A 15,245-nucleotide genomic window follows, 5' to 3' on the forward strand; every position below is an offset into this window, starting at 1 on the left:
GTAAAAAAATTCCTGATATTTTTATAAAACTATTTAAAGATTATCAAAAATATTTAAGCATCTGGTAATAATTATCCAAATATAAGTTTTATTATAATTAAATAAGTTTATTATGAAAAATTATTTTATCTGTATTAAGAGTTAATTTTACCTTTATCACTTTTGTACTTTATTATTTAAAGTTAAAAAAGATTTTGTAATTTTTTTTTTTTTTTTTTTTTTTTTACAACTCTCAATAAATGGTATCCGAATTTTCAGTATTATAGATATATATATATATATATATATATATATATAAAAAAAAAAAAAAACAAAAGTCCTTAATCACCATTTCTATCCTTTACTTGAATTAATATCTTTTTAAGAGAAAATCTCAACATTTCCTTTTTTGGTATCGAATTTTATTATCTCTAACTCATAATAGTTATATATAAAATAAAATAAAATAAAAAATAGTTTTATCCATTATGAATATAATATTACACTCTGATAGGATAAAATATATTATAACAGATATATTATCCTTTTATTTACTCAGTCATAAATTAACTATATTAATATTTTATTTTTCAGTAAGTCTATAAACGGAAAGAAAAGAAAAATAAGGAAAAACAAAAAAGAAAAAGAAGAAAAAAGTAGATGAAAAAGGAAAAAGTTATTTAAAAGCATTTAAATGATTAATTTTTTATTCAAGAGAACAAGAGATTTAGTGAGTTAATTGACTAGACAAGAACGCGAGGTAGTAACTTTATTAAAAATAATAAAATTAAATGAGGGTTAATTATTTAAATAATAATTTTAATGAATAAGTATACTGTAAAATTCAATGAACTCTTGTAATAAAAAATTAACTGGCGTAATGCCAAGTTCAGATTATAAATTACTTAAATCATTATCGTCATTATGGGTATCGTTGTACCAGCACCCTCATCAACGATGATGATATTAAATTCGACAAATTATAATAATAATAATAATAATAATAATAACAACAACAACAACAGTAACGTAATATTGTTTTTACCTTTGTGTAATGACAATAACAATAATATAATTAAAAATAATGATGATGATAATGTCAGCATTAGTGTCCACAGTGAGCGAAATATATATTTTTTATTAAATATGACTTCTCGAGATGATGGTGGTAGTGATGATAGTGATAATGATAATTCAATGTTAAATTTAACATGTCTGGATCACGCACCGAGTTTGACTAATCGAGCGGTTATAAAAGCTGTAGTACTTGGTATTATGGCGGGATTTAGTTTAATTGCCAATGCTATAACTATATACTCTATTATTAAAAATCGACGAAAGCATAATCAAGGATATTCTGCTATTTACACGCTGATATTACATTTATCTATTGCTGATTTATTGGTAACGATATTTTGCATTGCCGGTGAAGCATTGTGGAGTTACACTGTTGCCTGGATATGGGGTAACATCACATGTAAATTATTCAAGTTCTTGCAGATGTTTAGTTTATATTTGAGCACATTTGTCTTGGTCCTTATTGGATTGGACAGATTTCTTGCTGTTAAATATCCAATCAAGAGTCTTAACAAAATAGATCGATGCACCAAGCTTGTACTTATTACCTGGATTATTTCATTTATTCTCAGTATTCCTCAGGTAAATCTATTCAATTATTTTATTAGATACAATTTATATCAAACAAAAACCATTAAACGCTCATCATTAAATTTAAAAAATTTCATTATTATATTAAATGATTCTTAAAAATATTTTATAACAACAGAGATTATTTGATGACGCTTTTTTTTTTTTTTTTTTCTTGACAATATCAAAAAACCTGTTTGGGAAGATGATTATTATTCAGTTACTTTTATTTGGCATATTTTTTCGAAGATTATTATTTTATAAATAACAGTGACGTGAAAAAAAATAAAAAAAAAAAAAAAAAAACGAGGAAATGTTTTAACAATAAATATACTTAATAAATAATAATTTAACATTGATAATTACCCTTATTATATGTGAGAGCTTTTTTTATCCAACCTTTAGTAATTTTATTAATGACCAGTAATGTTAATAGAGAGTCATTTATTTTCATTACATAATAATAGAATGTAATCCCTTTTTAAATAAAAATTGCCTGAATACTAATTTGATGATTAGAAAAAAAAGAACAATAATTCCTCTCGTGTTGGGTGATTTTTATTGACCCGTCTGATGGTCTGGCGGACGGATTGGCATTTATTCAGGTTAAAATTATAAATTTTCACAACGCTGTCAGCAAAAACAATGTCATTTTTAAATTTTAAATCAATTTTGGTTTTTTTTTTTTTTTTTTTTTTTTTTATTGCTTCCTGGAGGTTTGGAATATAGAAAAAATTTTTCCTTATAATAATTATAAGATTTAAAAAATGACCTTGTAAAAATTAAAAAATAAGAGACTTACCGGATGGTTTAAAGTTTAAATTAATGGACTAAGTATAATTTATCTAAAAACATATAACGAGGGAAAAATAACAATGCCGCAGAGCTAAAGTTACACCGAATAAATTTAGTCGTATAGTAGTATTAATAAAAATATAAAAATGCAGATCGAGTAATAATACTCTGAATAATGTATCAATAGAGTCGTAATTCAACATCAAAATCGAAAGCCCGTAAGCCATAAGCCATAAATAAAGTATCTATTAAACCCTTGTACGCATATCAATTCAAATTCAGCATAAATTCAATAAATCATTTATTAAGAATCATATCGGTAATTTTATTATTTCTAACAAAACGAAATATCTCTAATGCGTACTTTATTGCCATTTTAACAATTGTCCAAGGTGCATCTATTAAATTTTATTTATTAACTCAGAGTCCGGTGATTCCATTATACTTTTATTTTATTTTTTCATCAGTGCAAAGATCACTAAAAAATTGAATCCGCTTTGTCAGATTTAAATATAGAGGAAAAAAAAAGTTTTTTTCTTTTTTATTTTTAAAAATAACTTGATTTGCTCTTGAGTTTACATATATATATATATATATATATATTTTTTTTTTTATTTTTTTTTTATTGATGACAATAAATAGAGTAGACCACTAGTAAACTTAAAGTGGCATAAATTTATAATAACTAATTGTCAATGAATAAAAATTTTTATTATTTTCTAAAATTTGTAAGATTAAAAGGATTTTAGAGCGATTATAAATATTATTGTTATTGTTATTCAGCTGGGACATTGACCGGCAACTTAATATCCGATGACATTTGCAAATATAAGAAATAAAAAACTAGTTAAAAATAAACAATATATTGATTAAATAAATAAAAATGAAAACAAGAATTAATAAATACATATTTATTAAAGCCTTGACGCAATTAATATAATTTATTGTGATATCAAATGTCTTTTGACCCCCAGTATAGTAAGTAACGGTGAATAACAACACTCTAAAATGTAATATCATTTTCATTCGACAATTATTACTTATCCGACCATTTAATAATAATTTTTTATTTTTATGTAACACGTCACTATATAAATAAATTTTTTAACCAAGTAAACAATCCATTTAAATTTTTGATAAAAAAAAGAAAACTATAAATTTATAATAGATTGGTAATAGAACATTGTCCCCGGTAAAAATTTATACATATATTCTATTATATAACAAATTATTTATCATAGATCGGCCTATACATAGGCTTATTAAAATAGAATTACGAGACTATTTATAATTTTTAGTTAAAGAGTTTATTATTATAATTTACTTTTGTCATGTTTTGTATATAGAAAAAAAAAAAAAAAAAAGCTTTAAATGTTAATAAGGTTGTCGGAAGTATTTTACAGTGGATAAAACTCATAAACTTAATATTAACTTTTGTTGTTATAACAATTTTCATATATTTTATATTTTAATATAAATTTATTTATCTTGAAACATAAATTTCCATGCTTTAAAATAAAAATAACTTATGAATCTTTTATATAATAATTTATATTTGAGTACATTTTTTAATAAAAATATCAATAAATAAATAATTATAACTAAGGTACTCTATCTTGTCTTGATTTATTATTTTTCAATTTTTCACTTTGTTATTTATTCTTTGTTCTTGACTAGACTCTGAGGTGATAAATAAAAAATATATATATATATATATATATATATATATATATATATATATATATATATACACCTCTTGTCATTGCTCTTATACAAATGGAAAAAATTTAATAAAGATCCAATGCATAAAATAAAATGGCGAGTACTTACAGAATCAGTCTGACCTTTTTGTTCCACATTAATATAAAATTTTATTTAAAAGAGTAATATAATAAAATAATAAATAGAATTATTTTACACGATAATATTTTATAAAAATATCAAATACATTGTCGAAAAAAAATGTTATAATAATAAAGTGTACTATCGGATAATTAATGATAATTTAATAATTTAATAATTTAATCAAGTGTCCATTAAATTACCCGAAGAAACTCCTAAAAAATGATACAAACAATTATCTTTTTTGGGTTCTTTGTCTTTTTTAATTCTCTTTTGTTTATTCTCCTTGTTAATTTTCTGTGGTTTATCGGTCTTTTGATTATCATTCCCAGTGGATTTAGGAACTATTTTACGTGCTGGATTTGTCGAACATTCGCATGATGTAGAGCGTTTTTTCTTACCAGTTTTTTTAGACACTTTAATTTTTTTACTACGTCTTTTACTTGTACTTTTGCTTCTACTCCTTTTTCTAGTTTTATTTTTTCTTTTACTTGTTTTTCTACTTCTGCTTCTACTTGGGGTTTTGCTTCTGCTTTTACATTTACTTCTACTTCTACTTTTACTAGTTAATTTATTAGCGCTTTTGGTAATTCTCTTTCCTTTGGGTTTCCTGGATCTTGATCGCCTTGAATTGCTTTTGGATCTCTTTTTTCGAGAACGTGAGGTACTTCTGGATTTAGATTTTCTAGATCTGCGATTTCTACCGGATGGACAAACACAACTTTTACCTCTTTTACCTCTTTTACTTCTACTGCGTTTAATCCTCTTTTTACTAACACTTTTTCCTTTTTTCTTTTTTTTCTTCTTATTCTTATTCCTTTTTCCACGACTCGATTTACCTATTTAATAATATTATTAATAAATAAATAAATGATTATAACTATTATTGAAAATTACGGTATTATAATTATAATAATTTAAAATTTAAATTACGTGAATTACTGGGCTTTGTCAAACTTTTTTTTCGACAAGAAATTTTCCCTTTAACTGTTTGTTGTTTAGAAGAACCTCGTAATCGACGTTTCCGTTCCAATCGACGTTTTCTGCAATTTAAATTCAAAAGACCGAGTTCCTGATTTGTCAATTCGAGACATTCTTTTTCGGTGTCTGTCAAAAGATTATAGCGACCAGAAGTTTCTTTTAATAATCCATATGAAGTACCGCGTTTCAATGCCACCAAAGCCTTAAATATAATTTATTATTAATAAATAATAATAACTAAAATAAAATAATATTAGTGATAATACATACTTTACGTTTGGCAACATCTTTAGGGACATTATAAACGGAGGATATATAATTGCAAATATCATGCGGACTGGCTCCTTTTCGTTCTTCTAAATTTTTTAAAGCTGTCACCGCCAATGTCAGCGTAGTTGACAGTTTTTTTGACATTATTTGTTGTTATTTGTCCAATTAATTTTTATTATTAATTGTTAATTCATTTTATATAAATAATTATTTATAATATATAAAATCGGCTTCAAGCTATATTAATACTATAATTTAAATTATTTTTTTTTTAATTTATCCATTTATTTATAATTATACAAATTTACTAATTAATTTTAATATTTCAACTACCTGAAATTATACGCGAAGAATAATTATAATTATACGACATTCATTTATTTAAATAATAATACACTTACATAACTACATGCATACATACAATATCATTTGTTATAAATTTTAAGTACTTACTTGTTATACAGTAAGTAAGTAAGTAAGTAAGCTTACGATTGAAATATTAGTCAGCAGGTCAATAGAAATTTACTTATTATATATGACAGTTGGCGTCTGGAGTGCAATAAATAAAATTAATAATAATAATGACATGAATGAATGAATGAATGAAGGTCACAAATCGTCACCGTTAACAAGAATAAATTACGATATAAAAAAAAAAGAAAGCAATATTATATGTGGGTGTTGTCTCTTTTTATTAATAAAAAAATTTGACCCATTGCTTTAAAATAATAATAAATATCCATTACAGCTAATAATATTTCATGTAGCACGTGGCCCTTTTATTGAGGAGTTTTCTCAGTGCGTAACTCATGGATTTTACACTCACGACTGGCAGGAACAACTCTACACTACTCTAAGTCTTATTTTTATGTTCATATTACCTCTTACTGTACTTGTCGTCACTTATGTATCAACAGTTAAAACAATATCACGTACGTATACGTATATTATTTAATAAAAATTAAAATCTAATAATAATAATAATTTTAGGAAGTGAAAAATCATTCAAGTCTGAGGCTAAAAATAATAATAATAATTTTAAAAAAAATTTAATAACCGGAGATTTAAATCGACGTAGACTAATGCATCGGGCTAAAATAAAATCCTTACGAATTAGTATCGTAATTGTGACGGCTTTCGTTATATGTTGGACACCTTACTATATAATGATGATAATATTTATGTTTCTTGATCCTGATGAACACGTAAGCCACTAATAATCCTCTTTATTAACATAATGATAATTATCAATAATCACTTAAAAAATAACTCATGCAATCAATCAATCAATGGGAATAAAATTTTAATATTTAATTTTTTCTGACACTGTATAAATTAACATTGACGTACCTGATTTATTTACATATCATGGAATCAAGCAATCTATCTATCTATCTAGCAGTATCAGACGTAAATATAAAATAAAATTTTTTTTTTAGCTAAGCCAAGATTTGCAAAGTGGAATATTTTTCTTTGGTATGAGTAATAGTCTTGTAAATCCACTGATATACGGAGCATTTCATCTCTGGCCGCAGAAAAAATCTCATCAAAAATTTTGTCACAGGTACGTGAATTAAATTGACGCTATTTAAATACAGAGTAGATAAATTTAAATATTTAAATAAAATAATAAATTATATTTTTTATATCTATAGAGAGGGTTCAATGATACACCACCGGAGTACAACAACCCACACAAATTTTACACTGCTGACACGGGATTATAGCACACGTTTTATTCGGAATCCCCGTGGAATTTCTGCTTCGACAAAAACAACCATAAAACAATCATCGGATAACTTTAATGAAATATCCGGTCCAATTCAAGAGACAGTATTGGATACGTTAATCAACCACCCAAAGAACAATAATAGTAATAATAACAATGATATAATAATATCAACAAAAAACCCAGCCAAACTGATAGTTCAGTATAATACCAATTACTTGCAATAACTTGAACTCTAACTACGACATAAAAAAAAAAAATTAATTATGCAACTTATAATTAATAAATAAATTTAATTCTCATGAAAATTATTTCTCTAAATTTATCAAAATTGTTCATCCATCGAGTTCTATAAAATATACTGACTGATTTATAATTTATAATTTATATATTTATAATAAATGATATTAATTATAAATTAAAAAATAATTTTTTAATTGATATAATAAACTAAAAAAATTTTTATATATTAATTTGAATACTAAAATTGTAATTTTAATGACTGTTTATTTTATTTACTATCTACCTCATATATAAATTTATAGTATGTTTTTCTAGTGCATTATATCATATATAATAATAATTGACTCAGATTGGATATCATTCTTTGTATAGAATTCGATTTATAATATTAAAATAACTATAATAATCACAACTTGATGTTGAGTGTTATTAGAAGATATAACTTTATTTATTATAACCATCAATACAAAGTGCTAAAAAAAATTTTTATCTACATATATATTTAATAAATTTAATTAATTAATTAATAAAAAATAAAAATAAAATTCAATAGTAAATAATTTTAATAATAAATGTATGTAGATTGCTTGAATTTATAATTAGCGTGTACCTTTACAAGTGCGTTCGTGTACAGCAACCCGATCAGGATTGAAAGTTCTTTTGCAGTTTTTGCAAGGGACTAATTGACCCAAATGTGATTTCCATTTAGCTTCGGTCGTTGCTGCCCAGTTAATTACAGGGCTTGCTGTATCCAACGTAGTATCTAAATTATTTTTATTTTTATAAGTATATAATAACAATAAAATTTGGGCTTTATTTTATTGTTATTTAAATAATGTAGAAATAATAGTTGGATAAATAATTTTATTTTAGGTGTAAATAATGAAATTAAATGTCAATAATTACCAGCTAAAATAGGTTTAATTGGCTCAGAGCGACGTTGACTCAGTGGGAGTTTATCATTATCAATGTGCCATTTTTTCAAGCACTGCGGCTCATGGATATCAATACTAACTGATCCAAAGTCGCGACCACATATATAACAAGTTGTCGTAGGTTTCATTAATTCCTGAAAATAAATTATTATTTAAATATAATTTTATTGATTTTTTTTTAAATTAAAATAAATACCCGTAAACTATTAGAACAGCTTCCAGATGATTTATCTTGTTTTTTTTTGTTATCATCGGATGAAATGTTGTTAGCAGTCTGATGCCAACGCTTTAAACATTGGGGTTCATGTATTTTAATAGTTCTTGCGCCGAAATTACGACCGCAGGTCTGACAAAAAATAGTTGAGGAACCCGATTGACTGGTAAAGCTCCTCGATTTTTCAGTCCTGTCTGATTTATCTGACGCAGTATCCTGATTAAAGAATAAATAAAAAATAAAATAAAAAAGTATAATCTATGTTGGTAAATTTAAGGATAAAAATTATAAAAAAGAGGTTTAACCTTGGAATTTTTGCAACTTTTTTGATGAACCGGTAAACGATCGGGTAAAAAAGTTCTGCCGCATTTTGAACAAGGAAGTAGCTGTGTCTGGAATATTAATTAAATCTATTATATTATTTTTATTTATAAAATATTGTGTTACGGGATCAATCAATCAACTCCAAGACTAAAAAGTAAAACTGTGTCATTGTCGTTGTCTAGTCAATTATATTAAATGTTAAAATATATGTAGAGTGTGTATAAAAATAAGGAAAAAAAAAAAAAATAATAATAAAACGAGAGCTTCTATGTATGCAATTTAATGTCTAGACTGGTAATAATCATTATACATCGTCTACATAATCCCGTATATTCAAATTTTTTAATAATAATTAAGTATTATAAATAAAAAATATTTATCAAATAAATTTTTGTAAAACTTAAAATTAAACCCCATTGTTGGGTTTATTGTATTAATTTATCTTATAAATTAACATCAGGAAGATCGATTGCTGGTATAGAAAAAATGGTAATTCGTTGAACTTGCAGTTGAGAAAGCAAAAAGAAAATAAGTAAAACTAGTTTATTACCACTATTATTATTATTATTGAATAGCAAGGGCTATAAACATGAAAGCTTAAAGTGGGTTACAGTATGTTTAACCCGCGATTTAATACCATTACATATATTTAATATTTTAAGAAACTTATTTTCATAATTATATACGCATATAAAAGCTCGGGTAAAAATAAAAAATAGTAATGAGAATTAAAATTATAAAATAAGGAAAAAATTTTTAAATTAAATTTCCGTTAAAAAAAATGTTTGTATTGAGTAAAAAGGGGATGGATGAATAATTATTTTATTTAGTGTACTAGTTTTAAACTTACTTGAGACAATTCCCAGGCAACGTTGTTCCACTGGTGATGATTTAATGGCAATTCTGGTCGTTGAGGACGAGGACGTCTTTTTAATGGAGATAATGCTTCATTCTCACGCTCCCATTTCTTTTAATTTAAAACAATATTTTAATTTTTATTTGAATTTTTGGGGATATAAAACTAAATGTAACGTAGTAAATAAAAATAATAAAATAAAGTGGTGAGTACACCTGCTGATAGATATATATTACAATAAATAGGTGTGTAGCAATATGTCGTGCAAAATAGATAATCGTAAAAGTCGAGGTCACGTATATAATATAAATATTTTTTTACACCCACATCTATATATTATTGTTTTAGTAGTAATATATTGATTTATTTATTTATGACGCATCAGTTGACATTTAAAAGAAAAAAAAACTTAATTATAATCATATGTTTGTACAATAAATGAAAAGATTCAGATAGTGAATGGTTGAAAAAATAAAATTATTTAAAAACTTTTCACGTTGGACAAATTTACAACTTTAATTTTCTCATAGTAGAAAATTTATTGGTAAAAAGTAGTAGTTTCTTTTTTATAATGTGATATTTGTGATTGTGCAACGCTTACAAAATAAATATATATAAAAAAAAGAAAAAAGTTACCTCCATGCATTTTGGCTCGTGTATCGGAAAACTAGCAGTGCCAAATTCACGTGAGCATATGTAACAAGTAACCGTTCTCGGTCCTTTTTTAACTGAACCTGGACGTGATAATTTATTGTAATTTTCATTATTATCACTACTATTGAGTGATAATAATTTTTTTTTATCTTTTATTTCAAGCAAACAATCATCCTGGCCATTTTTATTATTATTATTATTTTTTGTTGATTTTTCTTTATTTTTATCGCTTTTGTAATTTAAAGCAACTGGCTTTTGAATAGATTTTTTGACATTATCATTGGTATTATTATTATTATTATTTTTATCTTTATTATCAGTAATTCCCTTGAGAGGAAGACCCTTTGGATGGCTGTGAAATCGTTCAGGCTGATCAGGACGGCCACAAGTTTTACACGGCTCTGGTGTTTTTAATTTATTAACAGTCGTTGAGGTGGCGGTAAACAATTTAAGTTCCTCCGGTAATGCTAAACGAGATGACTTTGATGTCCGAATAGTTGACAGCGACGAACCTGTTATTTTACTGTCTGTTAATTTTATTGTCTGATTATTATTTAAAACTGGACTGGGTGATTTTTTAACCATCACTGGATCAAGTTTGTGATTAACAGGCATTATTGTTGTTGTTGTTGTTGTTGTTGTTGGTTGATCGTATAAATAATAATTATTAATAAGGTGTTGAAAGGTAGGTCGTTTAGAGCGAATAAAAAATGTTTTAGCCTCAGTGAGCGACACAATACTGTTGTTTGATGATTGAACAATACTGGTGGCCTGCTGCTGTTGCTGCTGCTGGTCTATTCGTTTGTTATTGTTGGCGGGTAGTGTATATCCACCCCCACTTACTTTTATACTGGTGGTAGCTCTTCGATCAAGCTGTATTCGCGTCATTGAATCGCATAATCGTTCTTTACTCAGCAATGACATGTCTAATTTATTAACCAATGCAGGATCTAGGACCGTTGGCCTCTCTAGATTAGCTGTTTTTGGTCTTTCAATAGCTACAAATAAACTGTTTTTTTTAACTTTTGGTGGCCATGTACCCGTCGTGTCTGCTGCTGATTTTGATTTAATACGCCGATATGATTTTTTTACTAATAAAAAATTTATTTTTTATTCTACATAAATTAATAAATAAATAATAATATTTTAATATATATAACTTATTTACCTGAAAACGTTTCAACGTTATCTTTTATAATTAAAAATGTTTTTTCAGGAAAAAAATCCATTGATCCTCTTTTCCACTTCATACTTTTTTAATAAAAATAATAAAATAATCACAAATTATATACAATCAAATAAATAAATATATCTATGTCATAGGTACATAGATATTATACCAGTAAAAAAAAAATATTAAGTATAATTATAGCGAGGTAGTTTTAGTTGCACCTGCACTCTTTTCTGACAGCCTTCGTTGTATAGTCGTATACTTATATTAAACTTTTATTTTATTTCTAGATCAATAATTGTTTTAATATTTTTTTCACCTTCATTTTCAACAATTTGTTGATCGATTTACTTTTGAAATTAGCTTTGTAGTCAAATTAAACCCCAATCATTTTTTTTTTTTTCAAACCAATTAATTCATACTTAAATTATCGTTACATTTTTTTTTCTTTTTTATTTATGAGTGCAAGCACCCAATATAATATTATAATTTTATTTACACTGGTTAATTTTTACATCATCGCCATTTAATTCACAGAATCATCATTCATTTTTTTTTTTTTTTTTTTTTTTTTTTTTTTTTTTGTAAAAAAATAAATAAAATAAAAGCAATTTAATTAATAAATAAAATTTTTTATTTTATTTTATTTTTAATGAAAAAAATAAATTGGGGATATGAGTATGAGGTAGAACATTTAAAGTGCGCGAATCGCGGTAAACTGAATTGTAAGTTAACTTTTACCTTGCCATTGGTTCGATATACCTTATACACACCTATGTACCGGTTTTATAATACTATACCGTGGTATAGTAGCGTTGAATCAAATCGATTCAACAAACTGCTATTAAATACTGGCTCTGTAAACTTTATAAACCATGCGTATCATTTCAACATCTCTGGGGTATCGTCTGTTATCAACTATTATACACCAGGATATCAATTATTTATTCATTTCATCCACTTGGCATAAAATAAAACAAAAAGAAAAAAAAAAAAAAAAAAATAAGTAAATAATCAATATAAAATAAGGAAGTTTGAAAAAAAAACTAATTAAATTTATAAAAATTCAAGTGTTATTTATTATATTTATTTTTACATTACCTAATTTAATTGTAAATGAAATGTAAATAAGTAAATAAATCTACCGTCTATAACGGTATCTTTTAAAATGGAACCACAATTGAAATATATTATTGTGAAAGTGGCACCTGAAACCACGTTTGTAAGAATATTCCCATTCTCTGTTAACTATTTTAAAGGCAATATCCTCGTAGGGAGGACCAGCGTGAAATTTAAGAATTGCAAAGTCCTTATTGTCACCACAGGGAATTAAAGAATAGACTGGAGTGGTACTCTTGTCAATTAAATCCGGATAAAATATATTAAATTTATATCCCTGAACTATTTTCGGAGGAGGATTGTCCATATCATAATGAGTTTGATTGTACTTGTTCCATTCAAATCCAGTGTGAACTCGATTAAAGTACCGAGGCTTCCTGGGTCGGTATTTATCAGACCACAAGTAAATTTGTGCTTCTAAAGATGACTCGACACTGAATTGAGCTTCATCATCACCCATATTTTTTCTTGCTTCACGATGCATCGCCTGTTCCTCCAGAGATAAAACACTTTGAACTTTTTTTCCTGTATTTAATACCTGATGCCTTGCAAATTCAAGTCGTTGATTATCATCAGCTTCTAAAGTAACAAGAGTTCCTGGTTCAAGCTGTCCAGCAGAGATATACTTTGGTGAATAACCGCCAGCATCATACTCATTGAAAAATTCATCAAGTAATTGATGCTCGTGATCATTAGCCTCCTCCTGGTGGTGATTACTATTTTCTTTACTATCAGGTATCTTACTATTATCCTCTTTTTTATCATTATCATTTTTATTATTATTATTAAAACTATGGCTGGTACTGGGATTTATATCTAATTGTTCATCTTTATTATGATGATTATTATTATCTTTGTTGTTATCATCGGATTGACTTTTGGCAACAACACCCTGTTTAGCAATAAGAATATCAAGTTTCTTTTTAAGATTTTCTTGATGTCGATCTCGAAGTCTAGCTCGCGCCATATGAGCTTTAAGCTGTGACAAAAGACTCTCCCAGTAACCGATATCAACACCCTCAGGATTACCAGATATTTTTTTTTCAATCTGTAGCTGCATTGTTTCAAGTTGCTTTGCTGATTTTCCTTTAAATACTCCGGTAATATCTTGGGCAACGGCCTCGTTTATTCCTTCACGACGTCCCATTGCGGCTTCACACTCTGATTTATCAATTTTTCTTAATTTATGCATTTCATCTTGAACAATAACGGTAATATCATTCCAGTAATCTGAATTTTTACCACGTTCTAATGTTTTCCACGTTTTAATATCTGCAAGAAGATTTTCAAAGTCTTTTATCTGTAATCCACGAAGATAGCTGTAAGGCTCATACATCTCGACATCATCGTCTTCCTCGTTTTCTTCAGTCGAAATATATTTAGCCAATAGATCAATTGGTTCAGCACGACCAGCGTTAATTCGTATTTGTGATCTTAAACGTGCTTGTTTAAGATGAAATTCGTCCTCTTGGTGCTTCCATTGCTCCATTTGGGCAGCTTCTTTACCCCTTTGCATCATATTCATTTCTTCTTCACGCTGTTGACGTTCCAATTCACGTTCTTGCCTTCGTTTTTTAACTTTTTCTAGCTCACGTTTATTTTCCTCTTGCTTTTGTCGATTTCTCAGCTCCAACTCTTCCCGTGTCACGCCCTCGAGACCGTCTTTTTTCATTTTTTTATTCCAGACAAAGCTAGTAAGAAGATTACCGTCACCAAACGGATTGTCTGTATTTGTATAATGAAGATAATCGTTATCCCAGCCCATCCTTTGTTTTCGCTTACGTTCTTTAGTTTCTTTTTTTTTTAACCGACGCAGTCGCTTCTCTTCTGGTGTTTCTGTTGCTTTCAATAGTTCTTTTTTACGACAACGCTCTTCTAATTGCTTCAGACGCTGCTGTTCCAGTTTTTTCATCAATTTTATCGAGTCACCTGATGAATTTGATGACGACGAGGAAGATGACGAAGATGACGACGATCTTCAAAATTAAATACATCAATCAATAAAGAGTTCAAAAATAATTATAAATTTATATATATATTAATATACCTTTTTCTCTTCTTGTGTTTTGAATGTTTTTTATTTGATGATCTTGAAGAACAATCCTCATGTTTAAATTTTTTTGTTACACTGTCGTTACGATTTCTTTGATTTTTTAATGATTTTGAACTACTCGAATGTCTTTTTTCATCATCACGTTTATTTTTACTGGCTCGAGAACGTCTTTTATCTCCATCAAAATCTTCCCGTAAATATTTATCCATTATTGTAAAAAATTTTATTATTATTGTTAATGAATAAAAAAAATAACACCAGAGACAGCACAGAACAATAAAAAACAATAACGTTTTATTATTACGTTTATACGTTTACTATTTTTAAAAAGGTTATATTATGAATGAAAAAGATAAAATATAATGATAATATGGAGGAAAAGGAAAAAGCTACTGCAATGGTGTAGAAAAATATAGTGCATGATGGGTAATGT

The 15,245-nt window shown here is 26.6% G+C and overlaps 3 protein-coding genes across 3 annotated transcripts; 1 reads left to right on the forward strand and 2 right to left on the reverse strand.

Moving 5' to 3' along the window:
- The first annotated feature begins 617 nt into the window (after positions 1 to 617).
- Positions 618 to 7,604, forward strand: LOC123259838 (gonadotropin-releasing hormone receptor). Its single transcript, XM_044720587.1, has 5 exons — positions 618 to 1,638; positions 6,263 to 6,446; positions 6,505 to 6,719; positions 6,954 to 7,078; positions 7,170 to 7,604. Exons 1-5 carry the CDS (start codon positions 904 to 906, stop codon positions 7,468 to 7,470), a joined length of 1,560 nt encoding a protein of 519 aa, XP_044576522.1. The 5' UTR covers positions 618 to 903; the 3' UTR covers positions 7,471 to 7,604.
- Positions 4,427 to 5,732, reverse strand: LOC123259844 (serine/arginine-rich splicing factor 4-like). Its single transcript, XM_044720593.1, has 4 exons — positions 5,515 to 5,732; positions 5,197 to 5,446; positions 4,821 to 5,102; positions 4,427 to 4,778 (listed from the first exon to the last, which is right to left on the reverse strand). Exons 1-4 carry the CDS (start codon positions 5,656 to 5,658, stop codon positions 4,447 to 4,449), a joined length of 1,008 nt encoding a protein of 335 aa, XP_044576528.1. The 5' UTR covers positions 5,659 to 5,732; the 3' UTR covers positions 4,427 to 4,446.
- Positions 7,605 to 8,024: 420 nt separating the features above from the next.
- On the reverse strand, positions 8,025 to 15,173 carry LOC123259852 (cactin-like). Its single transcript, XM_044720604.1, has 9 exons — positions 14,807 to 15,173; positions 12,961 to 14,735; positions 12,376 to 12,381; positions 10,452 to 11,467; positions 9,810 to 9,926; positions 8,941 to 9,027; positions 8,618 to 8,851; positions 8,393 to 8,555; positions 8,025 to 8,249 (listed from the first exon to the last, which is right to left on the reverse strand). The coding sequence occupies exons 1-9, from the start codon at positions 15,019 to 15,021 to the stop codon at positions 8,086 to 8,088; spliced, it is 3,777 nt and encodes a 1,258-aa protein (XP_044576539.1). The 5' UTR covers positions 15,022 to 15,173; the 3' UTR covers positions 8,025 to 8,085.
- Positions 15,174 to 15,245: the final 72 nt, after the last annotated feature.

Source organism: Cotesia glomerata, linkage group LG2 (assembly GCF_020080835.1).
Source record: "Cotesia glomerata isolate CgM1 linkage group LG2, MPM_Cglom_v2.3, whole genome shotgun sequence".
Lineage (NCBI taxonomy): Eukaryota > Metazoa > Arthropoda > Insecta > Hymenoptera > Braconidae > Cotesia > Cotesia glomerata.

What these genes read in the sequence shown, in the direction of transcription:
- LOC123259838 (XM_044720587.1), top strand. Translation starts at nt 904, where the DNA reads ATGGGTATCGTTGTACCAGCACCCTCATCAACGATGATGATATTAAAT. An exon ending in TTATTCTCAGTATTCCTCAG is followed by an intron (nt 1,639 to 6,262) that starts GTAAATCTATTC and finishes TATCCATTACAG; the next exon opens with CTAATAATATTTCATGTAGC. An exon ending in AACAGTTAAAACAATATCAC is followed by an intron (nt 6,447 to 6,504) that starts GTACGTATACGT and finishes TAATAATTTTAG; the next exon opens with GAAGTGAAAAATCATTCAAG.
- LOC123259844 (XM_044720593.1), bottom strand. Translation starts at nt 5,658, where the DNA reads ATGTCAAAAAAACTGTCAACTACGCTGACATTGGCGGTGACAGCTTTA. An exon ending in GACAAAGCCCAGTAATTCAC is followed by an intron (nt 5,103 to 5,196) that starts GTAATTTAAATT and finishes ATTATTAAATAG; the next exon opens with GTAAATCGAGTCGTGGAAAA. An exon ending in TAATAAATTAACTAGTAAAA is followed by an intron (nt 4,779 to 4,820) that starts GTAGAAGTAGAA and finishes GCAAAACCCCAA; the next exon opens with GTAGAAGCAGAAGTAGAAAA.
- LOC123259852 (XM_044720604.1), bottom strand. Translation starts at nt 15,021, where the DNA reads ATGGATAAATATTTACGGGAAGATTTTGATGGAGATAAAAGACGTTCT. An exon ending in AAACACAAGAAGAGAAAAAG is followed by an intron (nt 14,736 to 14,806) that starts GTATATTAATAT and finishes TTAATTTTGAAG; the next exon opens with ATCGTCGTCATCTTCGTCAT. An exon ending in TTGCCTGGGAATTGTCTCAA is followed by an intron (nt 9,028 to 9,809) that starts GTAAGTTTAAAA and finishes TTAATATTCCAG; the next exon opens with ACACAGCTACTTCCTTGTTC.